Genomic DNA, 26,886 nt, shown 5'->3' on the forward strand with positions numbered 1-26,886 from the left:
TCCACAGATTAAATATGCACTGTGTGAAAAAGTGTGCAGGTGCTTTTCCAGGGTACTCTTCTTGCATTTTCAGTTGTCTGAGAGCAATCAAGGGTATGAAGACATGGAAAAGTCCTTTGCTCTAATGAAAAAAGGACAGACCAGCAGAACCTGCTAAGTCTGCTTTTATGCAGGATTTCAGTTGTCAGGTCACTGTAAGTGTTCCAGATGTGGAATGGAACATTGACCACTAAGATTAGTAGAGAGGTTAATACGTATGTTGATTGATTGAGCATTTGTCTCTTTGCTCGCTTGCACACAAGGAACACACAAGGAACATCTTGTCTCTCTCTCTCTCTATTTGTAGTTTTTAATGTTTATTGGAAGCAATCCTGCACATCTGAATACTTTCATTTTTCTCATACATACACAAAGGCTTAGGCACATTGTTCAAATGCTTATTAAAAACATGCTTAAAATAAATTATTAATTTCCCCAAATGCACCTTGTTTCTTCTCTTGTACATTCCAAAAATTCGTTCAGTCATTCCACAGCAGGAAACAATTACGCTTGAAGTCACTTAAAAGAAGTCGGGTGTGGGAAGATTCCTTCTATGGGTCTGGAATATAAACCTTGAGTAATGTACATGGGGCTTCTACGGATGCCACAAAGAAGAGTAGAAATGTTTGTGTCAATTTTACTTGCCTAAATTTTACCCTTCCTCTGCCTAGGTCATCCGCTGGCCCAGCAAGTCTTCCCTTTAGGATGCTCTATGCACCAAGAGGTCCAGACCGCATTTATGCCACAAAATGTGTTATCATTCAGTATATGTAGACTTGGCCTAATGACGTTTTGGGAGAAAGAAAACTAGCAAACGCCCAGAGTATAAATCAATCTGAAGCAGAGCACAGCTGCTGACATATCTAATCAAGTGACTAATGCAAGCAAAATACTGAGGAGTGAGCCAGAAATCAGGCTGAAGGTGGCTTCCCCCTCCCCCAGGTAACAGATCCTGTTTGTTATCTGTCAGAAGACACAGGTAGCAGGATGCAGAGTTGAATTTATACATAAACAAAGTAAGATGCAATTCAGGGCCTCAGATTATGGGTGGCCTTTACATATATTTAAAGGCCTCCCATAATCTGAGGCCCAGAACTGTATGTCTTAATATAACCCTGATGGGAAGGCCTTATTGGGCCTCAAAAAACTTAGACAGTGTTATATAGTGGTTAGAGTGATAGCCTGAGACTGTGGACACCCGTGTTCATCCCTGACCCAGCTAGGCTTGCAAGATCCCAGGTCCTGGTGGGGAATCCTCCAGTTTTGCAGGCTCCTCTCTGCCACCAACCAGCTGGCCAGCAGGGATAGGCCTGCCTCAACAGACGTGATGTGCCTTTCCATCTCGGCAGGTTAGAAACTTGCAAACTGCTTGTGTTTTGGAGGGTGTGTGTGTGCCTTTAAATCTCAGCGAGAATAAAGCTGTGGGGGGCAAGCAGGCAGAGCCATGTGGTTCTTCTCGGTGAGTGTGTGTGTGAGAGAAAGGGAGAGCGCACAGTCCCTTTGTTTGTTTTGCATTCCTTTCAGAAGTTGTTTCCATAGTAAAAGGATAGTAAAGAATTAACTAGAAACCGATTAACTAGAAACCGATTCCACCCCCTAGACTGTTCTGCTCAGCACTTTCATTTTCCTGTGTTAATCTGAAGAGTTTGATTGAAATACAACAGATTGCAACATCCAGCAACTCTCGTGAGTAAATTGCCCCAGTGAGATCACAAAAGTGTGGGCTTGCAAGCTATTTATTTTGGCAGCTTTGTGAGTGTGTGTTCACTTTCCTTTAATGGAAGTGCAACTGCTGGAAAACCCTTTGAAGGCAAAAAAAGAGGACAACAAAATGAAGACTGTATTTAGGAGAACTGCATTGCTGTATTTTTATTATTTATTTGGAATGGGAAAGCCTCCTGGCTCCACATCCAAAAATCCCCCGATATTTTCTGAGTCGGACCTGGCAACCCTAGACCTGGCCAAGAAGGTCATTGGCTGACACTGGATTTCTGTCAGTCTAACCTACCTAGCAATACTGTTGTGAGGCAAAAATGAATGCTCTTATCCATGTGAACTCCCCAAGGTCTTTTAAGAAAGAGTAGGTTATGAACAACTGAATGTGTGTGGGTTTTTGTTTTTGCCATCAAGTTGCAGACAATTTAGGGTGACCTCCTAGGATTTTCAAAGCAAGAGACATTCAGACATTTGCCATTGCCTGCCTCTGCATAGCAACCCTGTTATTCTTTGGTGGTCTCCCGGCTAAACACTAACCAAGGCCAACTCTGTTTAGCTTTTGAGATACGACAAGATTGGGCTATCTAGGTCATGAGGAATGCTTATTATAAAGTCTATTATTCAGCCACTTTGAGAAGGAGAGCGCTAAACAGTCAAGGCACAATTCAACTGTGAGTAAAGCCACTTATCAATTAATTGTTGAGATTAAAGGAGAATGGCAACTATAAATTTAAAATGTAGATTCTTATTGAAGCTGCTCTGTATGAAAGGATGGCTTGTATTGAGGGAATTTCAAAACAATCTGTGTTTTACTTTGAGTCAGGCAGTGCAAGTCAAAGGATTTCTCTCTGTTCTTTCATCACAAGGAACTAATTTATTTATTAAATATCCTTGAAACTATGGTCTTTGAAAAGATACAGTAAAAATATCCTGCTAAATAGTCAGTGGGCCTTAAATTACTGGGGTTCTATCAGCCAGGCTGGAAAAACAAATTCCCTACAAACCAGAGATATTACTGCTAACTTATGTACCTGATTTCCCTAGAGATCTTCAAATGGTAGCCTTACTGCTGCCAGATTAGTCTTTGTCAGGAAATGGAAGCAAAAAAGGGGAGGAAAGCCCAAGATTCAAGATAGGATGTTAAAAGGAAAAGGAAAAAAAATTGAGGAGGAAATTAACAACATATCAAAAAAAAATCCCAATGATGTATCAAGATCGGGCTCATTATGGTCAGGATTTAACTGAGGATGGAGGGGACAACACAGCTAGAAGAAAAATCATAATCGCTCAATGTCAGCATTTTTGTTTTTATGCTTACATGGATAAGAAAAGTTGGTTTTTATAGCCTGCTTTTCTCTCTTAAGGAGTCTCGAAGTGGCTTACAATCTCCCTCCCTTCCTCTCCCCGCAACAGGCACCTTGTGAGGTTGGTGGGGCTGAGAGAGTTCTGAGAAAACTGTGATTGGCTCAAGGTCACCCAGCAGTTTTAACGTGGAGGAGTGCGGAAGCAAACCCAATTCTCCAAATCAGAGTCCGCCGCTCTTAGCCACTATACCACATGGGTATATAACGGATACATTTTTGATAGTGATTTAGTTGGTATGTTTTTGTTCCTTTTCTCCTTTTTTTGTTCTTGCTCTCTAATAAATTTTAATTAAAATGTTTTTTTAAAAAAAAACAAACAAAAAAAAACACTGTTAATATAAAGCAAAATACAATCTTTGATGAACTGGTTCCAGTGGAATGATTTCAGCATATCAGCCAAAGGATGACTATCTGTCCCTTAGATCCAGAGGCTGGGCTTGCACCTCTTCCTAACACTGGGGCTACCGCAGAAGCCACCCGTGACAGTATCCAGCACATCTTCCCAGTCTATGCATAGTCCAGATGTGCCATGCAGTTCTGAGAACCAGGATCAGGATAGAAGATAGGCAGATACCAAATGCGGAAGGCAAGGCTCCAGATAAGCCCCATGCCACCTGATGCTTGGCCCTGGGACACCCCTTGCTCCTCAGCAAATCAAGCCTTTGGAAAAGATCAGCTAGACCGGTACTTGGAAAAATCAAAAGTCTGCTGTTATTCTGCAACCGACTGATTATCCCTCACGACGGAACAGCCGTGAGACATTCGGCTATAGTGATTGAAGTGCTGGGCAAGAAAGCAGGGAGATCTGGGTTCTACGCCCTGCTCAGTTACTTGGAGACCTCTGGAGACTCTTTCTCAACCGAAATTTTCAGGGATGGGGGGAACCATGTACAGCACCTTGACCCCCCTAGAAGAAAGATATGATAAAAAGGCCTAAGGTTCTTTGCTGCCCAGGAACGGTTTTAAAATTTATATCCCTTCCTACACTTCTCATGGCATGTTAGAAAAGCATAACGATAGCATATTCAATTACCAAGAGCGGACAGGATACTATTTTTTAAAAATCTGTAAGGTTCCATTATCCTCCAACTTTGGACTACTGTCTATATCAGGGGTGGCCAAACTACAGCTTGGGAACCACATGTGGCTCTTTCACACATGTCGTGTGGTTCTCAAAGCTCCCGCTGCCCTGTCGGCCAGCTTGAAGAAGGCATTTCTCTCTTAAAATCACTTCTCCAAGCCAAGCCAGGTGGCAGGTTAGAAGATGCATTTAAAGTTGTTCTCTTTCCAACTCTCTCTCCCTCCTCCCTCCCCATTTTCCTTCCAGCTCTCAAACATCTGACATTTATTCAATGTGGCTGTTATGTTAAGCAAGTTTGGCCACCCCCCTGGTCTATATCCTTGCCAGTTAGCCGAAACCCGAAAGGTTGATATTTTGTCCCTTGCAATGAAGGACTATCATTCAACACATGAACTAGCAGCTACCTTGGTGCTCCTTCTCCAAAAAGAAGGCATGTCTCTCCCTTCAAACTATTCACATCAGATACATCAAGAACTTGATATACTGGATGGTTGCTCAGTTTGCCTCTGTGATTGGCCCCAGCTCTGAAGAAAAGTACTTTTCAAAGCCAACCCCCCCCCCAAAAAAACCCCACATTGGGGGGGGGGGTGTTAAAGAGAAGAAAATGAAAAATCAAAGATAAGTGGCTTCCCCCCCCCCCCCTTTTCACAGGACATACTGCAATCCAAGGACAAAACAGTTGTCTCCAATCATCCATGGGCTTTACAGAGTGGAACCTTCTCAGTCCAAAATTTTGTTCTGGAGAAGGGTCAGCGGACTCTCATAACAGCCAGAAGGAAAGGGGGCGGGGTCTGCATGGGAAGAAGAAATAGGTGGGAATCACACCACCCCCTCTTTTGTAAACAGAAATATCATTCCATCAGAGGAACTGCATGGTTGTTCCATTGTGGTTGTTCCAATTAACTACATGACCTGAAGATTTAAAAAAACTAATGTTGAGAATATCTGGCCAAAAAGGTTTGCAATGCAGCAGATTCATAAAAGAATGAAAGAGAAGCCAAATGGATTTTGTAAAAAAGTAATACAATCAGAACTGATGCATACAAAAAAAGTAGAAATTTCAAGTTAAGAAAAAACAATCCAGGGAACATACTTTCATGCACATTCAAGTACAGAGAATGTATCTTTATCAAGCTTTTGAAAAACTGTTCTTGTCTGGGCCATTTACAACATATTTTGAGATAGGAACACCTGTAAATAAACCTTATGTGTACATAAACCTGGTTCAGCCCCGGAACTCAAGCTACTAAGAAAACACCTTACCACAGACTCACACACAGAGATATCTACAGATTTATGTTTGTATGTTTTATCTGTCCTCAAATACCTGGCATGTTGTCATGTAACCAGGGCTTTTGGGGTAGGAAAAAAAAAAATCCCAGCAGCAACTCATTTGCATATTAGGCCACACCCCCAACATCACCATTGTTTTGCACAAGACTTTTTTTGTAGAAAAATCCCAGCAGGAATTCATTTGCATATTATGCCACACCCCCTGCTGCCAAGCCAGCCGGAACTGCGTTCCTGTGCATTCCTGCTCAAAACACCCCCCTGCATGTAACCATGTCTGCCACCTATAGCTATTGTAGGATTCAATAAAAGTATCCCCCAGTGGCTTAATACACAAATTATAGGAAACTTTCCAAAGCTCACTAGCTTAGTTCACAGACAAAGCACCTTTAATCTACTGCTTCCCACTAACATGCTGCTAATAAGGCTGCGATCCCGGGCATCCTTCTGTTGAACTCTCTGCACCCTACCTCTGTGGGAACATCCAGATAATTAGACTGCTATGCACATAATTCAGGTAGGAACTAAGCTAATGTTGGTAGCAGGGTTAACAAATGTCCTGATCCTTAAACAGGGAGATACGAGTGTTTCCTGCCGAACTTGTGCATTCTGAAGGCCTTTCTCTTGTTCAGAGTCCATCAGTTCAAGCACAAATCTTCCATGCAAGAACTATAAAAGGGAAATAATTGTGGGTTGAAATGGCATTCTGGCACCTGCACGGGTCATGCTGCCATCTGGTAGCATCCTGGTGCTGTTGGTTGCATCGCCATCCTTAGCAGAGTTACACCCTTCTAAGCCCACGAACGTCCAGAGAAGGGTATAACTCTGTATTGGATGGCACTATTAATCTTCAGCAAAGGCAAAAATAGTATGAGCAACTATAACGCTGTAGGTTATAAGTCACTCACTAAAACCCTGGAGAAAAATGTTTTCAGTTTCACTGAGAGGGCCCGTCAGCTCACACTGTGGCTCAGTAGCAGGAGGGTGTGTAAATCCAGGGTGACAGAAGCTGGTTTTAAGGGAGGTTTTTCAAAAATAGGAGCTTTTTATCGTATGAGATAATTAAAGGAAGCAAACATCATAAATACCATGCAATGAAGAAATAGAAAGTAACACGTTCTTTCCCGACACACCAAGCTATTTTAAAATTTATCAGAATTATGAAGTAAACATACTGGGAAAGATTACTTTGAACCTTGACTAGATGTTGCATATTCAGGAGTTTTAATTTTTTTTAAAGCCTTTTAAAAGAAACGCCATGTCAATTACTAGTTTGCTTTTATCGTAAGTATCTGTTCAGAATCTGAAACTATGCCTGTGGGTTTCTACCGTGAGTTGTTCACGAGTATCCTCAACATCCACTGGAGTGACTTTGTGACCAACACTGAAGTCCTCAAGAGGGCGGAAGTTACCAGCATCGAGGCACTGCTGTTGAAGACGCAGCTGCGCTGGGCAGGGCATATTTCTAGGATGGAAAACCACCGCCTTCCCAAGATTGCCCTGTATGGCGAACTCTCCACCGGCCATCGAAATAGTGGGGCACCAAAGAAGAGGTACAAGGACTCCTTGAAGAAATCCCTTGGCACCTGTCGCATCAACCATCACCAGTGGTCTGACCTAGCCTCAGATCGCAAAGCATGGAGGCACACTATCCACCAGGCTGTCTCTTCCTTTGAGAACGCACGCATAGCTGGTCTTGAGGACAAAAGGAGATTGAGGAAGAATTGCACTGCTACAGGACCAACCCTAAATCAGACTTTTCCCTGCAGCCGCTGTGGCCGGACCTGCCTGTCCCACATTGGTCTTGTCAGCCACCAGCGAGCCTGCAGCAAACGTGGACTATTGCACCCTTCTTAAATCTTCGTTCGCGAAGCCAAGCCGAGAGAGAGAGAGTGTTCACGAGCCCTCGACTCTAGTCCTGGGATCAAAACCTGGACCCATTCGTCACTGTCAGCACTGGGAGACCTCCAGCTCCTAATACGGGAGGATCAGCAAGTGGGGATTTTTGTCAAGGGGCAACAGGGGTGGTTGGCCTGGGCCCCATGTGACAAAGGGCCCCAGCCATGAGGGCTGCCAACCTCCTGGTGGGGCCTCGAGATCTCATGCTTTTACATCTGATCTTTTGACAACAAATACCAGTCCCCCCTGGAGAAAATGGCTGCTTTCAAGGGTGGACTCTACGACATTGCACCACTCTGAGGTCCTTCCACTCCTCAAGCCCTGCACTCTTCAAGTTCCACCCCCAGATCCGCTTCAAGGTACTGGTAGTGATAGGGTTGCCAAGTCCAATTTAAGAAATATTTGGGGACTTTGGGGGTGGAGCCAGGAGACTTTGGGGGTGGGGCCAGGAGACATTAGGGGTGGAGCCAAGATCAAGGCTGTGACAAGCATAATTGAACTCCAGAGGGAGTTCTGGCCATCACACCTTTTCAATGCCTTCCTTCCATAGGAAATAATGAAGGATAGGGGCACCTTCTTTTGGGGCTCATAGAATTCGACCCCCTGGTCCAATCTTTTTGAAACTTGGGGGGTATTTTGGGGAGAGGCACTATATGCTATACGGAAAATGTGGTGCCTTTACCTCAAAAAACAGCCCCCCCCAGAGCCCCAGATACCCGTGGATCAATTCTCTATTATTTTCTATGGGAATAAATCTCCCTAGGGAATGAGAGTTCCCAGCAGACATTTCCCTCCCCTCCCCCCGCTTTCTGATGACTCTGAAGCGGGGGGAGGGCCTCCAAACCGGGGGTTCCCCTGCCCCCACTTGGGGGTTGGCAACCCTAGGTAGTGACCTTCAAAGCCTTGCGTGGCCTGGGACCGGTTTACCTGAGGGACAGCCTCTCTCCATATGTGCCCTGGAGAGCCTTGCACTCGACCGAGAAAGATCTGCTGGCTGCCTCTGGCCTGGGGAACATCTGCCTAACCTTGACCAGGGCTTTTTCTGCCCTGGCCCTGGCCTGGTGGAACACACTCCCGCATGAGAACAGGGCCCTGTAGGACCCTCTACCATTCTACAGGGCCTGTAAAAAAAAAGGTGTTCTGCCAGGCCTTTGGCTGATGTAAGAAAAAGCCCCCCACTTTTCATACACATGGACATCGTGATCACCAGTATGGATGCCAGGGTCCCTGGAGTTATGACTCGCACACATCTGCTCTAAGAAGTGGACTTTGCCCGCAGTTTCTGAGGCTTAACGTGGATACTATAAGCCTCAGCTTTGCAGCAGCATTCTACATCTTTGGATGGGTGTTAGCCAGAACTACAGACAAGCTTCCAGCTGCTCCTTGCGTGCCCAGTCTTGGCCATTGCAGTGGAAGAAGTCACGCCGCCATGAACTGTACAGGCAAACACCACCAGAATCCATCTTGTTTTCCTGACTCCATTACAGCAAAGCAAGAGACTCACGTATCCAACAGCTGCTTCAACTTCTGCATAAGGCAATCAAGCTTATCTTAGGCATGGATCCTGCCAGACTGTCTAAGCCTTTGTCTAATGGAACTCAAGACAAAGGATGGTGCCAAGAAGAAGACTAAAGAAGAGGAAGACCATCTTCAGCCAGAGCCAAGTTCCTTAGTGTAAACCTTAGGTAGCAATTTGGCCATCTATTGTCACCTTTTTAGATAAGTTTAATAGTCTTAAGCACACCTCCACCCAGTGATTTCCCCCATTCTTTTCCCCAACAGTCATCCTGGAGCCTCCCCTTTGGCCTATTGCTACCTGGACAGCCAATCAGGTAACTAAGGCCAAGTCCACTCATTGGCTAGCTATGAGCATCCAATCAGGGGTTGCCAATTAACTTGCTATTGGCTACTGCAGAAGTCCAGCCCCTATGGTCACTGCAGAGCCTCCCCTTTTTCCACCTCTGTACCTCCCATCCCCTGAGGGTCTAAGATAGTCTATTTAACCCCTGACCCAACTCCACTCATGTGTGCATCTAGCAGTACCCCAGTTTTGCTGTCTAGATCCATCCCCGATTCTGGTCACAGTTGAGGGTCCCATTTCCCCCGTCCTTTTTCGTGGCCATTGGAGCCTTCCTTGAAGACTACGATTGTTAATTATCACCCTGTTTGTCTATCCATGTGTTGTCTCTCTCTCTCTCTCTCTCTCTCTCTCTATTTTTCCTAGGACTGTATGTATGTTTCATGAGCCCATTGCCTTGTATGTATGCCTATATTTTTTTTGAATAAATTTTAATTGTTTTTACTTAATTAGTGTCCCTGATAAATTTAAGCATTAATTTCTGGACGTGGATCCTGTATACCGAGATAAAAAGATCCTGATTAAGCCAGGTGCCCACCTGACAATTCCCCAACCTCAGTTTTGAGGGCATTTTGGCTTACACTGAGGCAGTGGGCATCCAATTAAAAAGTTGGGGGACCATGCTGAAGACATCACTTCTATGCGGCCTGGAATAAATGAACCTCAGAGTCCAGCAGCAGCAGTACTTGAGATTGTGCACACAACAAATTGTGCAACTGTTTTTTTAATTATTAAGTGTATTTTAGTAATTTATGTTATGTTTGCCAAACGGCCTAGTTATCTGTGATCCTCCCTGAGCCTGCTTGCAGGGAGGGTGGAATATAACTCCAAAAATGAATGAATTAATTAAATCTCCAGGTATTTCCCAACCCAGAGCTGACTACCAACCACCCATGGCCCCAACCTCCTGAAGGAGGGAGAAAAGAAGAGGAGGAAGATCCTGATGCCACACACCCACCCTGTTTGGGGCTCCAGCAGCACATGTGCCCACCCCATCCAGGCAGAAGTTTTCTGATGAAAGTGGTGGCTCCCACGCCCTCACGAGAGGCAAAGGCTACCCCTTGCTTGGGCCTCCCTGGGGGAAAGCAGGGGGTGGTTGTGGGGCTTTTGCCCAGGGCCCCAGAATAACTAATACCACCCTTGGGGACCACTCATGTGCAATTTACTCAAGCAGCACTAAAGCTGAGAGTGCAAGCATGGGAATTAGAAAAAACACGTCGGGGCAAACTTCCACCTCCTGCCACAGTTGCCATCAATGTGCCAATACCGAAAGCATGGCTGTGTTCCTCCTTCAGGACAGAGAACGTGAAAATACAGATGGATGTGGATAGTGAAGGAGGGTTGAGGAACATAGTCCCACTTAACCCAGGATTTTCCTTAAGTCAATTGCAATGAGTGGACAACTGTGTACTGCTCAGAAAACAGATGCTGAAAGCCAAGTCTCCCATGGACAAAATGCAACACGAGATAACTTGAAAAAATGCTATAGCACAGCTTCATTGATTCTAGGTCATAGAAATGATTGTTGTGAAGAGCCTGTACATGCCTCACTCGGGTTCCAACATGTGGCAGATAAAATTATATCTATTTTTAGTTTTTCTTGTCAACAGTTTCTGCTGTGCACGTGAATATATCAGTGTTCATGCAGAGTTATATTACAACACACACAATGAGTGAGGAGACAGAACTGAGAGCACTGAAGGCCCCTTCCTTCCCACCATTCTCCGGCAGATTGATTTCTCTGCTCTGGTGTTCTGTTTTGTTTTTGTGCTTTAATTGCACATGAAAACATTACACATAGCAGAGCAAAAGGTACCTGTTGCCTGAGGACATCGAGGCGTCTTTGTCTTTCTTCCTCCTCGTGGGCTTCTTGAAGGGCTGCTTGTTTTCTCTCCATCAAGCGCTTTCTCAGCATCTCTTGTCGAAACTGAACTCTGGGGACAGGAAAACACAAAGGCGGTGAGTGATCCACTCCTGGCCACTCTCTTGATACTGGACGATCTGCTTAACTGATCTACACGGAACAATTAACACCTTATCTGAAGTGATGATCTAATCAATAATCTACCTAGACTGATATATTCAGGTGGGGAGCTATGTTGGTCTGAAGCAGCAGAACGCTTCTTCAGACAGAGATACAACTTCTATTTCAATGCATCTGAAGAAGCTGCGTCCACATGAAGCTCATACCTTGAATAAAACTTTGTTGGTCTTAAAGGTGCCACTGGACTCAAACTTTGTCCTACTGTCTAGACTGAGTGAGTATATAATACAGCAGTAGGCCAAAGCTCGGTAAATGCTGACAATCCCAAATAAGTTACATTTGTCAAATATGGATTGGCCCAGGCTAGCTTGATCTCGTCCCATCTCAGAAGCTAAGCAAAGTTGGCTCTGGTTAGTACTTGGACGGGAGACTGCCAAGAAAGTCTAGTGTTGCTTCCCAGAGGCACTGTAGAAAAAAAGGGGGCTCCCTGAGTTAAAGCAAAGCTATAACGGAAGAAACATCAGGGTGAAACTATAAACGCTATAAACACCCGCTCCGTCTTCACAAAGAACGAGCTAGAGCTTTGTGAGGAAGTGACAAGATTTCGGGGTTCCTCTTAAAAGCCATCAGTCTTGATAAAGGCAATGAAACGTTGACACCAGCTAATGTGGACTGTCTTTATGTGGATGAACCTATTCTTTATCCCAACACCTCAGTGAAACAATAGCGGACTGAGGGTGCATGATTGTGAAGTGGAATAATTGTTTTTGAAAAAGCGCCTGTGTGCACTTTTGATGAAAGAATTCATTACAGACTGTTTTTCTGATGTTTTGGTTTATAAGTTACATGCAGACTCTTAACCTTCAAAAAGTGCCTGTGTGTACTTTAGAAGTGCCTGTGTGCCCTCTGATTTATTCTACTGCAGACTGTTTGGATTCATTTAAGGGCAGACAGTTTGGGAAAAAGTGCCTGTGTGCACTCTTGTGTATTTTATTGCAGTCTGTTTAAAGATAGAGGCTTTGGAATGTTAAAGTGCTTGTGTGCACACTTATATTTCTTATATATACAGTGTTCAGAATTACTTAGAAGTAGAGGCCACAGGGTTTTTCTTATCACCTCATTATTTTCTTGTAATAAATGTTTGATAGAATAGTGTTTAGAGTTTCACCCTGATGTTTCTTCCATCATAGCTTCCCAGAGGCAGGCAATGGCAAACCATTTTTGTTTGTCTCTTGCCTTGAAACCCCTATGAGGTTGCCATAAATTTTAAGAACATAAGAGTGCCATGTTGGATCAGGCCAATGGCCCTTCCAGTCCAACACTCTGTGTCACACAGTGGCCAGAAAAACCAAGTGCCATCAGGAGGTCCACCAGTGGGGCCAGGACACTAGAATCCCTTCCACTGTGCCCCCCCCCCCAGCACCAAGAATACAGAGCATCACTGCCCCAGACAGAGAGTTCCAATGATAAGCTGTGGCTAACAGCCACTGATGGACCTCTGCTCCATATGCTCATCCGTATGCTTATTTTCTGTGACTTGATGGCACTTTTCACCATCAAAGAATGTATATTTCAACATATGAGAGAGAGAGAGAACCAACTAATGTTTGTGCATTTAAAAACATGCCACTTTGACATATGTTGAAGAGGCAGTGTGCGGTAACGGTTAGAGTGTTGGACAAGGATCTGAAAGCCCCACTCTGCCAAGGATGCCCACTTGGTGACCTTGGGCCAGTTACTCTCTCTTAGCCTAATCCACCTCATAGGTTTTTTGTTGATGGGAATATACAAAGGAGGAGAGGAGAATAACATTGTGAGCTGCCGCTCTGGGTAGCTGTTGGGGAGAAAGGGAGGGGGGAGTGAAGCTATCTAAATAAATAAATGCTATAAATAAATGCTCTAACCAACTTAAGAACGAAACAATTTATGTATCAGCTCACAAAAAAAAAATCAAACAAACAGACTCTGAGCCCAGAGAGAAAGGAAGGTTTAACAGTCCTTCTGAAAGTCAAATGAAGAAGACTAATTATTCAGTTCTGAACAGGGATTCCAGCTTCAGGCCCCTGCAACAATGACATTTTTTATGCATAGTAACTGATGCAAGATGTGGTATGATGAAGCAACATGGGGGAGGGCTGCTACAGGTTTACATTCATGGGCAAAGTTCCCTTAGTTGTCATTGACTCTCGAAAGCGTATATCCTGAAAATCTTGATGATCTCTATGGTGCTACTGGATTAGAATCCAGTTCTTCTACCACACACCAGCATGGCTACCCTCGGAAACCTACATGTCAACTAGGGTTGCCAAGTCCAATTAAAGAAAAATCTGGGGACTTTGGGGGTGGAGCCAGGAGACTTTGGGGGTGGAGCCAGGAGACATTGGGGGTGGAGCCAGGAACAAGGATGTGACAAGCATAATTGAACTCCAAATGGAGTTCTGGCCATCACATTTAAAGGGACAGCACACCTTTTAAAATGCCTTTCTTCCATAGGAAATAATGAAGGATAGGGGCACCTTCTTTGGGGGCTCATAGAATTGGACCCTCTGGTCCAATCGTTTTGAAACTTGGGGGGTATTTTGGGGAGGGGCACTAGATGCTATACTAAAAATTTGGTGCCTCTACCTCAAAAAATAGACCCTCCCAGAGCCCCCAATACCCACGGATGAATTCCCTATTATTCCCTATGGGAATCGTTCTCCATAGGGAATAATAGAGTGCCCAGTAGACATTTCCCTCCCCCCCCCACGCTTTCTAAAGGGGGGAGGGCCTCCAAACCAGGGAATCCCCTGCCCCCTCCCTCTCTCCCATACACAAATACTTACCAGATCTTCTTCCGGAGAACTCTTGCTGTGAAAACGAAAGCAAAAGAAAGGGAGGGGCCATTCTCCCAAGCCCTTCCTGCTTCCTGCCCAGCCTTAAAGGGGCATACATTTTACAAACGGCTCAGGAGCTCTATAATAACATGAAGCCTACAGGTATGTTCTCTCCCCCCTCCACCCCCCACCCCCCGCTTCCCAATTTTTGAAGAGCGGGAGATGAGGCTGCGAACCCAGGGGTCTCCCGCCAGAGCGGGAGGTTTGGGAAGCCTAATGTCAACCATTCAACAAATAGCAGAGATTCATTACAATGTATATACCAAAACAGCCATGTTATAATGCCTAGCTAAAGAAGATCTACAAATCAGACAAAAATCAATGGGATAAAAAGGGCACTCGTTTTCTGTGCCCCTGTTCATACAACTTCTTTAAATAAAACATAGATATAAGCACACTATCTAATTGAAGTCCTGATAAAATTACACCAGCATCTGCATTGTTTTAGCATGAAAAGCAGGATGATATTTCTTATGTGCACTGGTCAATAATACACAGATACCTCTGGCAACCAGGAAGGACTAGAGTCTATTAGTGTTTATTGACCCCTAATTACAGCACTAATTGAAACACTTGCAGAAGATCTTAACAAATGACTAAACTGTATTTGTAATATTTTCCTAATTGTTATTCCTACCTTTTTAAGACCCCATGTGCATTGCTAGAAGACAAATGCCACAGTCCTAACCACACAACCATGAAAATAACCTCTGCTCAGTTCAACAGGACTGATTTCAGCTACCTGTACGTGCTTGCAAACTCCAACTAGAAGATGTATACAGAGAGCAGCTTTTCAGACATTAAGAGGTCGATGTTGTGGAACTTTCACCAGATGATCATGTCAACGTAAAATAAGTTTTAGTATAATGAAATGTAAGTGTTTATTATAAAACAGGTTCTGGGCATACAATGAAGCTATAGCTTGCCCCTGTGAGCACAAAATTAGCCAGAATCTAATACAATACCTCATTCTGGATTGTGAGAATCAGCCTAGTAAATGGAGTTTACATTGCTGCTAGAAAACAGACATGAAGTTGCAACTTTTGTAAAGTGCAGTTGGAACAAGAGCAAGGACTAGGACTGTGAAATTTCCCCCCAGTATTTTTCGGTTTGGTTCTATTGGGTCCCCCCAAATTTCAGGATTTCTGGAAATTATGAGATCCAAATACCGGTATGGCATTCAGATCCAGGATTTTCAAGAAATCCCAAAAAATTCTGAGTCCAATAGACCCACAAAGAAAAATACCAGCCCAATTCTGGGATTGGGTTGGCTTTTCCCGCAGTGCAGTCCACTTTAAACTGAGCTGCAGAAGGCAGCGCAGAGCTGCTCCCGTGGGAAGCAATTTTTGGCTTATCTCAGCTGGGCTGCCCTCTCCTGCCATCTAGTTTAAACCAGGTGGCAGGAGAAGGCAGTACAGAGCTTTGCCAGTTAGGAGCTCTCAAGTCCCCACTGACCCAGCTGATCTTGTGCTGGTTTCTCGTGCAGCCCAGTTTAAACCAGGCTGCAAGAAAAGCCAGCCACAGCAGAAGTGGTGGGGAGTTCTCAGTTAGGACCTGCCTACCTGTCTCTCCCCACATGTTCCCCAGAGAGTACTGAGATCGGGAACCCAAAACCTTCTCGTTGTCCCCGGGCCAAAGGAAGCCTGCTTGAAATCTACTAGGGATAAGGCCTTCTCCATAATGGCCCCTTCCTGGTGGAACCAGCTGCCGGAAGAGGTGAGGGCCCTGCGGGACCTTGCACAATTCCACAGGGCCTGCAAGACAGTCCTCTTCCGGCTGGCTTACAACTAACCGGCACCTGAAACTGAGTGTAGTTTTATAAGACCGCTGTATGTTTCTAATGTTTTAATTGTGTAAATTGTGTAAATTGTGTAAAATGTTTAAATTTTTTATATTTTTATGTTAGATTTTATATGTTGTTAGCTGCCCTGAACCACTTGGTGAGAAGGGCGGGATACAAATCATAAATAAACTAAACTAAACTAAACTAAAAGTTCCCCATCACCCCATCTGATCTCCAGGCTTATTTCTGCAGTCCCTTTAAAGTTTAAAGGTGCTACATAAGCCTGCTTGACAAACAGCTGAGAGTAGAAGCAGTCTGCAATCTGCTCCAACCTCTCCTCTGTTTTCATATCTACCTGGAATCCCCAAACATATCTGAGATTTTCTTGGGATTATTTTCAGATTTCCTGAAAAATCCTGGATACATTTGATAAGCTGAAATATACCTGAAAAATGCCAGTAAGTTATTTTTCAGGTATATTTTCAGCTTGGGTAGATGATCCAAGTGCACATTCCTAACCCTAGCAAGGACCATGTGAACAATGAACAAGGATTGTTGAACTTCCAAGCTTTCCTCACCCTTCCCCAAGCAGCCATTGCTGACCCTAGGGAAATTTATTTCTGGGGTTGTGGGTAGGCTTCCCAACCCTCCCGCTCTGGCGGGAGACCCCTGGGTTCGCAGCCTCATCTCCCGCTCTTCAAAAATTGGGAAGCGGGGAGTGGGGGGTGGAGGGGGGGGAGAACATACCTGTAGGCTTCATGTTATTATAGAGCTCCTGAGCCGTTTGTAAAATGTATGCCCCTTTAAGGCTGGGCAGGAAGCAGGAAGGGCTTGGGAGAACGGCCCCTCCCTTTCTTTTGCTTTCGTTTTCACAGCAAGAGTTCTCCGGAAGAAGATCTGGTAAGTATTTGTGTATGGGAGAGAGGGAGGAGGCAGGGGATTCCCTGGTTTGGAGGCCCTCCCCCCTTTAGAAAGCATGGGGGGGAGGGAAATGTCTACTGGGCACTCTATTATTCCCTATGGAGAACGATTCCCATAGGGAATAATAGGGAATTCATCTGTGGGTATTGGGGGCTCTGGGGGGGTCTATTTTTTGAGGTAGAGGCACCAAATTTTTAGAATAGCATCTAGTGCCCCTCCCCAAAATACCCCCCAAGTTTCAAAACGATTGGACCAGAAGGTCCAATTCTATGAGCCCCAAAAGATGGTGCCCCTATCCTTCATTATTTCCTATGGAAGAAAGGCATTTTAAAAGGTGTGCTGTCCCTTTAAATGTGATGGCCAGAACTCCCTTGGAGTTCAATTATGCTTGTCACATCCTTGTTCTTGGCTCCACCCCCCAATGTCTCCTGGCTCCACCCCCAAAGTCTCCTGGCTCCACCCCCAAAGTCCCCAGATATTTCTTGAATTGGACTTGGCAACCCTAGTTGTGGGACAAGACTGAACAAGAATTATTTCTGGGGCTGTGGGATAAGAATGGAATAACAGACGTGCAAGACTGGATGATTCAGTGGGGAGGAGGATGAAATAGCTCCATTCTTCCTTTTCCCTCAGTGGGGAGATCAGTGACCATCAGTACCTTCTGCTGATGAGTTCCAGGATACAACCCCCTCTGCCTCACAGGTTGATCACTTAGACCAGGGGTTCCAACCTTTTGGATGGCATATTTAAAATGCTGGCCCAGGGTGCTGAGCACAAAGACAAAATGGCTGCTACAGGAGACAAAGCCAGCTCAGGAAATGGTTGCCATAAAAAGTGGAACCAACCACAAAATGTTAAGGAGTGAAGTTGTGGATAACTTTCATAGTAATTCTTCAACATTTCAGGCAGAAGCACAGTTTAATCGAATGCCCTTCAAAATTATTGCTTTAAAGTAATTCCTCGTATACACACAACTTAACTTCAGCCATGCAGTGAAGATCCTTGTGCTGTGGTGGCAGCCGCTGCAGAAGGCAGTTTGGTGTGGTGGTTTCGTGTGCGGACTCTTATCTGGGAGAACTGGGTTTGATTCCCCGCTCCTCCACCTGCAGCTGCGGCTGCTGAAATGGCCTTGGGTCAGCCATAGCTCTCACAGTTTATTCCTTGAAAGGGCAGCTTATGTGAGAGCTCTCTCAGCCCCACCTATCTCACAGGGTGTTTGTTGTGGGGGAGGAAGGTAAAAGGAGACTGTGAGCCACTCTGAGACTCAGAGTGAAGGGTGGCATACAAATCCAATATCTTCTTCTTCTTCTTTTAACAATTCTGTGCAGCTAGTCAGATCTCCAGTGGCCAGTTAGAAACTCTGCTGGGCAGAAACCCCGGGCAAAGAATTTGTGCACCCTACAACTGGAATGAAAATCAAGTTGAGACATCTCAGTTCTTGTTTGTCACAGAATGTGGTATTCGTGGTTCTGTGTGGCTGTCCAAGAATTTACATAGGTAATACTACTAGACAACCAAGGGTCTGGATCCTTGAGCACCAGTCTCGGGTTCGTCTCAAAAACATGGAGGCTCCTTTAACGGAACATTATGTATCTGTTAATCATACTGATAGGGATATGAGGTTTTGTGTCTTATATAAATATCAAGGGGTCAACAAAACTCAGAATGAAATTCAAGGGATATTACTCAGGGAAGAAGCTGCCCTGATTTTCAAGTTGAATGCATTGGAACCTTTAGGTTTGAATTCAGCCCTGGATTTATCTTGCTTCTTATAATATAGAGCTAATTTGGCAAACAATTTCCAGTATTGTTTACAGTAAGGGATATTTAATAATGAGGCTTGGGTTTCCAGCCCTCATGTTAGTAATGTTGTTTTAAAAGTTGTACCAGCTGTTTCCAATTTGTAAAGATAAAGGTAGGCTGTGAGGGAGCATCCTTTGAGGTTTTCTCCAGAGCTAGCGTCATAGGAATGTTGTATGCTGGAAGTTGGTGAGTTTGATGTCCTGGTTGATTTGTATGAGTTGTATTTAGTGTTGAAAGATGTGTTAGAATGATGTATTGTGTTGGTTATAGATGAAGACATTTGAAACAGTATTACAGGCTTTACTGTTAGGGGCTTATGACCATCCACTTTATAATAAACATCTCTAAAGAAATGAAGTTTAAACCAACGTCTTAACATCATAAATTCTTTGCTGAAGAACAAGAATTATCTGCAGTTGCAACACATTGGACACTGGCACTTTAATTAATGGTTTTCAAGGACTTCAAACTGGATATGGACTTTTGAATATTTATTCTTTGCACTTTATATCTTGCATTTGTGATAATATGCTGTTGTATGTAATGATATGTGAAAATGTGTGAAGCTGATGTGTTTAATTATCTATTACACTTTTGAAGTATTTTTCACTAATTTTTCGTTATTTCTCCACAGTTTTTTGTTGTTGGTTGGGACCTGGGGATTGGCAAGCCTATTTTTATTGTTTCTGTCTCATAAAACCACCCGAAGCAGCAGCAGTCACGCCCACATCACAATAAAATTCTCTTGCCCAAAATGCAACTTTCAGTCTTCTAAGTGAACAACTGAATTACTCTGTTTTTAATGTTTTTAACTGTTTAAATATTCAATTGTTTTATATTTGAAATTGTTTAAATTTTAAGTTTGATTAATTGTTGGAAGCCGCCCTGAGCCATTCGTGGGAAGGGCGGGATATAAATCCCAAATAAATAAATAAATAAATAAACACCCCAAAAAAGAGCCAACAATTCTTTGCGGCCTTATAAGTGATAGACTTCTAATGTTCCCAACTGGAGCAGTAAAAGCAGCAATCAGTGAGATTGCTCAATCATGAACAAGAGTTGCTAATTTAGGGAGCCTTTCTTAAGATGAGTAACAAGAGGATGATATTGATGCTGGACCACTTCCAAAAAAAAAAAAAAAAAAGAATCCCTGAGTGACTGAGTGGGATGATGTCAGGAATGCCTAAAAACAAATAATTCCAGAATGAAGAAGGGAAAGGAAAGAATGAAGCGGAGAAATAATGAAGCACAGACTTACTGGTTTGAAGCGAGGTTTACTTTATGGTACCATAAGCAGAACCCAGTCGGGCATGGTGCCCCCAAAATGACTGCATTAAAATCATTCTACATACAGCCAATTTTATTCACACAGAAAACAAGCAGGCGGCACACAGGCTTATCTGATTTCAAAGGTCCCACCTACACTAAATTTCCTTACTTATCTATATACAGCAAGTTGCCTGTAGGAGGCTGTTCCCTTATCTAATCTTACAGCTGGAGCTCACACCCACTGGGCGGTAGTCAGTTTCTAATGGCAATTTTACAACAGAGCCCTTTAGTTTGAAGACAAAGCATATTTTTTACTCAATATGACAAATATTATTATTATTGGGGGTATTAATTAATTATTCAGGGGCTCTCCTTCAACAAGACCAAGACTTTCTAGAGATGGAGTTGAGCTGATTCCAAATATAAAATACACAAAAAAGGTCATGTGCATCTGAGTGTTCCTGGTGCATATTTTGGTAGCTTCACATTTTTGGATGGAGGCTGATAAGAACATAAGAGAAGCCATGTTGGATCAGGCCAATGTCCCATCCAGTCCAACACTCTGTATCACACAGTGGCCAATTTTTTTTTAAATATATATATATATATATATATATATATATATATATATATATATACATACACACACACACACACACTGTGGCTAATAGCCACTGATGGACCTCTGCTCCATATTTTTATTTAACCCCCTCTTGAAGCTGGCTAGGCTTGTAGCCGCCACCACCTCCTGTGGCAGTGAATTCCACATGTTAATCACCATTTGGGTGAAGAAGTACCTCCTTTTATCCGTTTTAACCCGACTGCTCAGCAATTTCATCGAATGCCCACGAGTTCTTGTATTGTGAGAAAGGGAGAAAAGTACTTCTTTCTCTGCCTTCTCCATCCCATGCATAATCTTGTAAACCTCTATCATGTCACCCCGCAGTCGACGTTTCTCCAAGCTAAAGAGCCTCAAGCGTTTTAACCTTTCTTCATAGGGAAAGGTTCCAAACCTGTAATCATTCTAGTTGCCCTTTTCTGCACTTTTTCCATTGCTATAATATCCTTTTTGAGGTGCGGTGACCAGAATTGCACATAGTATTCCAAATGAGACCGCACCATCGATTTATACAGGGGCATTATGATACTGGCTGATTTGTTTTCAATTCCCTTCCTAATAATTCCTAGCATGGCGTTGGCCTTTTTTATTGCAATTGCACACTGTCTTGCCATTTTCAGTGAGTTGTCTACCACGACCCCAAGATCTCTCTCTTGGTCAGTCTTTGCCAGTTCACACCCCATCAACTTGTATTTGTAGCTGGGATTCTTGGCCCCAATGTGCATTACTTTGCACTTGGCCACATTGAACCTCATCTGCCACGTTGACGCCCACTCACCCAGCCTAAACAGATCACTTTGGAGTTCCTCACAATCCTCTCTGGTTCTTACCACCCTGAACAATTTAGTGTCATCCACAAACTTGGCCACTTCACTGCTTACTCTCAACTCCAAATCATTTATGAACAAGTTAAAGAGCATAAGACCCAGTACTGAGCCCTGCGGCACTCCACTGCTTACCGTCCTCCACTGCGAAGACTGCCCATTTATACTCACTCTTTGCTTCCTATTAATTAGCCAGTTTTTGATCCACAAGAGGACCTGTCCTTTTACTCCATGACTCTCGAGCTTACTAAGGAGCCTTTGATGAGGAACTTTATCAAAAGCTTTCTGGAAGTCAAGGTAAACAACATCTATCGGGTCTCCTTTGTCCACATGTTTGTTCACCCCCTCAAAGAAATGTAACAGGTTAGTGAGGCAAGATCTTCCCTTACAGAACCCATGCTGAGTCTTCCTCAATAACTCTTGTTCATCAATGTGCCTACTCATTCTGTCCTTGATAATGGTTTCTACCAACTTTCCCAGTATTGAAGTCAGACTGATTGGCCTGTAGTTACCCGGATCTCCTCTGGAACCCTTTTTAAAGATGGGGGTGACATTTGCTACCTTCCAGTCCTCAGGAACGGAGGCAGACGTCAATGAAAGATTACATATTTTTGTCAGAAGATCCACAAGTTCAACTTTGAGTTCTTTCAGAACTCTTGGATGTATGCCATCCGGACCTGGTGACTTATTAGTTTTTAATTTGTCCATCAGTTGTAGGACCTCCTCTCTTGTCACCTCAATCTGGCTCAGGTCTCTCAACACCCCTTCCAATAGAAGTGGTTCCGGAGCAGGCAAACACTTCTCATCTTCCACAGTGAAGACGGAGGCAAAAAATTAATTTAGCTTCTCAGCCATTTCCCTATCCTCCTTCAGTAATCCTTTGAACCCTTGGTCATCCAAGGGCCCCACTGCCTCCCTGGCTGGTTTCCTGCTTCTAATATATATGAAGAGATTTTTATTGTTGGTCTTTATGTTTTTTGCAATATGCTCCTCATAGTCCCTTTTTGCCTGCCTGATCACAGTCTTGCATTTGATTTGCCATTGCCTGTGTTCCCTTTTATTAATTTCACTTGGACTAGCTTTCCACCGCTTAAAGAAGTCCTTAGATAAGAGTTGAAGATGGTATATAAAAAAGATCACTGTCCATGATGAACACATTCATCCCATTTCGGATTCTTTTTTAGAATCTGGTGACCATTTAAAAAAAATTAATACTCAGTTGTGGATGCAGACTGTCCCACAAGGCCAGTCAAAGCAGCAATAAAATTTCTCAGAACCACTGTCCGTTTAAATTCTCTTCCCTTACACCTTAATTATTTATTCTCTTTTTTCAATCAATTGTAAATTATTAACTTGTGAGAAAAAGGAGGTTGGGCAGGGCAGTGGTAAGAGATGGGAAGGGAAAGCAGAAATGATGATAGTGATGGGAGGGAAGGAGGGGAGAGATTGTAGAAAAATCCTCAAAAATAAAGTGGAGGTTTAAAAAAAACAAGCAGATGTGTACACTTGAAACTCCATACTTTAAGTAGTAAGAAGCTGGGGGAGGGTGAAGAGAAAAAGCAGAGGAGGAGGAAGAAGAAAGCAGAGGTAGGAACACATGGCAAGGGGCATGATACAGGAGAGGGCAGCATTAGCAGTGGTGGGAGGTGTCATGACACAGGTGGGGGTCCACCTGATGCTGCCACCTCTCTGGAAGTAAGGTCCCTTGGGAAGGCCCAGAGTACCTTTCCAGGCCCTTCAGATCTCCCTTGCTTTGGCCAAGAAAATAGGTGTGTAGACCAGGCAGAGTAACAAAGAACAACAAAAAGGTTTACTTTAAACAGGAAAATCAATAAGAGCAAGTAAACAGATAAGGTGCTTTAAAACTATAAAGTAACGTGGGTGAAAGAAAATAAACATAAAGTCCCTAACATGACTAGACTAAACTGTCCCTTGTCTGTTAGGCCACCAGGCCTCGGCCAGCTCACTCTCTTCCTCAGAGTGAGGGTCCTCCTCCTAAACAGCAGCCATCCTGCTTGCTTGACCTCACCAGAGGAAAGAATAACATTTGTCTCCTGAGAGAACTTTTAAGCAATTCTCCTCAGAGCCTACTTGGATGCCGATTGGCTGAAACAAGCGTCAAGCATTCTACTGACTGTAGGCTATCTCCCCCTACTGCAACATAGGCCTCACAGGCTCCCTAGGCCCACTAGGCCTCTGTCTCACAGCATAGTACAGATCATGATAGGAGGTCATAAGGAAGCTGGTCTTGGCAGTAGGTGAACACAGGATGAAAAAGAACAGCAAATGGGATGGAGAGGAAGGAGTTGGAGGATGAGATTGTGCAGTGGGAAGGAAGTGGAAGAAGTGGATACAATGGCAGGGGGCGGGGAGAAAGTTGTGGAAGCAGCATCAGATGAAGGAAGAGGATGCAGAAGAAGCAACAGGAGGGCAGGAGAAAAGAGTAGTGGGGCTGAGAGAGAGAAAAAAAATGTAATGAGGTGTTGGGGCAAGCAAGAAGAGAGGAAGCAGAGGGATGGTATATTCCACCACCAAGTGTCCTTGGAAGTCTCCTTCTTGTTTCTTTAAAATGGTTGTCTGAATAACTTTATACTAATAAACAATTTTAACAGTCATAGTAGTGACTCTGACTGGCTACAAAGTGAAAAGCAGTACCCCACATTTCCCCCTCACATAGAACAACAACTGACAATTGACCATCGATTCAAATAGCTCGCTAGTGATTTGTCTGAAAACACAGGAACAGAAAGAAAACTGAACGCTGTAATGGTGTCTTTGCTGAAGGCAACACAAATAATAACAGAAAACTATCATTTTCTTCCCAATGGATGACAGATTTCATGAGGAATATAGTGCTATATTTTTGTGTGGAATCACCATTTCATTTCTCTTTGTAGCTGAATGTGGAAAAGGAATCCTTAGCAGTGAAGCAAACTCGTGGTGTGGTATCCTGGAGACTACCCATAGTCTCTGGAAAACATATTTTATATTGTTTCAATAGGTGATACTGGGACAAAAGAAATGTATGTATAATAACATAAGAAGAGGCCTGATGGAACAGACTATTGGTCTATCTAGTCCAGCTTCTTGTTTCACACAGGGGCTAAGCAAGTAACAGGACACAGAGACCAAGGCCTTCCCTGATGGGCGTCTCCTAGCACTGGGTTGCCTGACTCTTCTTTTTCCCAGTTCTGCAATATCATTTCTGAGACATGGCGATTGGAACTCTACACACTGTCCAAAATTAGGCCACACCACGACTCTGTACAAGGGCATTACATCTGTTATTGTTCAAAGGAATGGAAACCTGTTTTAAACCACCTGTTGTTGATCTCCTGTCTATTGATATCTACAGAGATAAAAGTTCTGGTCAATCAGTTCTAGGATTTATATAAGGAAAAAACCTGAAGGGGAAAAAGGGCACATCTGATATGTAACTGTCTTGAGGACAAGGAGCATGAGGGCACTTGGGACTTCAACATATTAAAATTGTGTAGGCATGTCCTTTGTGTAGGCACAGGACATCTGGAAGAGAATACTAATACTATTACTGTGGAGTCCACTTTCTCTGGTTACGTGTGGAAATTGGAATATTCATAAAGAATTATGTTACTGCGGCTTTCCCCATCGACACCCCATGTTCAATTCTGACTAAGCATCATGATTGTAACATTCTTTGTAAAAATAACAACTTGAAAAATGAGCTTCGTTTATTGGTTTCAGTAAAACCATCTTTTGAAGTACCATGAATACACATTTATGTAATTTCCGATAAGCATAATTTCATTAAAATTGCTTTCAGAATAGTGTCTCATACATATTTAACAGAAAACTGAGCTACCATATTTATTATAACAGCTTTAAAAGAGCATCAGGAACACGTTTATAATATGACAATATTTCACCAAGTAACGTATCTTCTACTTTTGACAGGAATAAATATCCATATAAGATTCAAAGGAGTTCAGCAAAGAAACTATTTTCTGTATCAGTCAAAAAGCATGTAAGGGACTGAAAGAGTATCCCCCGTTTCCTTTTCTGATAAATTCTGTTTCTGCATGACCTTTGAGAACTGGAATAACATAATCTGGTCTCAAGTTTTGCATTCCTAATTTAATAACCTGAGAGTTGAAACATTTTACTCCTTTTCAGGCTCCTGTTGATGAATACTAAGAAAGTACTAAGATGCAAAAGGTTGTGGTAACCCACTCTATCAGTCTGGAGCTTTCCATCCAGTTATTTTGCTTTAAAAAGTCAACCAGCCAATCAGAGAGTGATGCATACACTTTCACCCAGTTTAAGAATTTTGTCAAGTAATCTCTCCCCTTCAGCTACCATCAGTGTTCCCGCTAAACTGAGTTAGTGTGAGCTGGCTAGGGTTGCCAAGTCCAATTCAAAAAATATCTGGGGACTTTGGGGGTGGAGCCAGAAGACATTGGGGGCGGAGCCAGGAACAAGGGTGTGACAAGCATAATTGAACTCCAAGGGAGTTCTGGTCATCACATTTAAAGGGACAGCACACCTTTTTAAATGTCTTTCTTCCATAGGAAATAATGAAGGATAGCGGCACCTTCTTTTGGGGCTCATAGAACTGGACCTCCTGGTCCAATCGTTTTGAAACTTGGAGGGTATTTTGGGGAGAGGCACTAGATACTATACTGAAAATTTGATGCCTCTACCTCAAAAAATAGCTCCCCCAGAGCCCCCGAAACCTCCAGATCAATTCCCCATTATACCCTATGAGAAATATTTCACATAGGGAATAATGACGACGTTTCCCTCTCCTCCACACACACCCCTTCTCGCAAATCTGATGTAGGGGATTGGCTCTCTGCTCACCAGCCAGCTTCTTCACAGCAACAAAGACACAGACACAGACACAGAAAGTTGAAGCCTTTCACCACCTCCGGAGGTGCAAAGGCACATGGTCCTTTGTGGCGGGGCAGGAAGCAGCCTAGGAAAGCTCTGTGCAAATGCACATGGTCCTTCGGGGCGGGGCAGGAAGCAGCCTGGGAAAGCTCTGTGCAAAGGCACATGGTCCTTTGGGGCGGGGCAGGAAGCAGCCTGGGAAAGCTCCGGCTGCTGTGATGGAGCTGGGTGGGAAGGGGAGGGGCAAGGAGAAGCTGCTGCAATCGGAGGTGAGAAGGGAAGGGAAGGAAGGAAAGGGAAGGGAGGTGAGGAGGAGGAGGAGGAGAAGCATCAGGGATCAGTGGGAAGGAGAGAGGAGAAGCTGCTGGGTTCTAGGCTGCGTGGGAAGGACCGCCATTCCTCCCGCTTTCTGGATTTTTGCCAAGCGGAGGGATGAGGCTCCAAATCGGGGGTTCCCCGCCCAGGCAGGGGATTTGGGAAGCCTAGAGCTGGCTCACAGATTTTTAGCCTCCAGCTCACACATTTTTGTCTTAGCTCAGGAAGGATGACCCCAGAATACAATAATTTATATATATATATAGGACCCCCTGGTCCAATCTTTTTGAAACTTGGGTATTTTGGGGAGAGGCACTAGATGCTATACTGAAAATTTGGGCTGTTTTTGGGGTAGAGGCTCCAAATTTTCAGTATA

At 43.8% G+C, this 26,886-nt stretch overlaps 1 protein-coding gene across 2 annotated transcripts in view; it reads right to left on the reverse strand.

Moving 5' to 3' along the window:
- The window catches only part of CCDC148 (coiled-coil domain containing 148), a 217,736-nt gene that overhangs the window by 6,058 nt on the left and 184,792 nt on the right, over nt 1-26,886 (reverse strand). For both annotated transcript variants that reach the window (XM_060257342.1, XM_060257341.1), the window contains exon 13: nt 11,064-11,181. In XM_060257342.1, the coding sequence (XP_060113325.1) occupies nt 11,064-11,181 (118 nt within the window). The remainder of the gene's footprint in view (nt 1-11,063; nt 11,182-26,886) is intronic.

The sequence above is a fragment of the Heteronotia binoei genome, chromosome 16 (assembly GCF_032191835.1).
Source record: "Heteronotia binoei isolate CCM8104 ecotype False Entrance Well chromosome 16, APGP_CSIRO_Hbin_v1, whole genome shotgun sequence".
Lineage (NCBI taxonomy): Eukaryota > Metazoa > Chordata > Lepidosauria > Squamata > Gekkonidae > Heteronotia > Heteronotia binoei.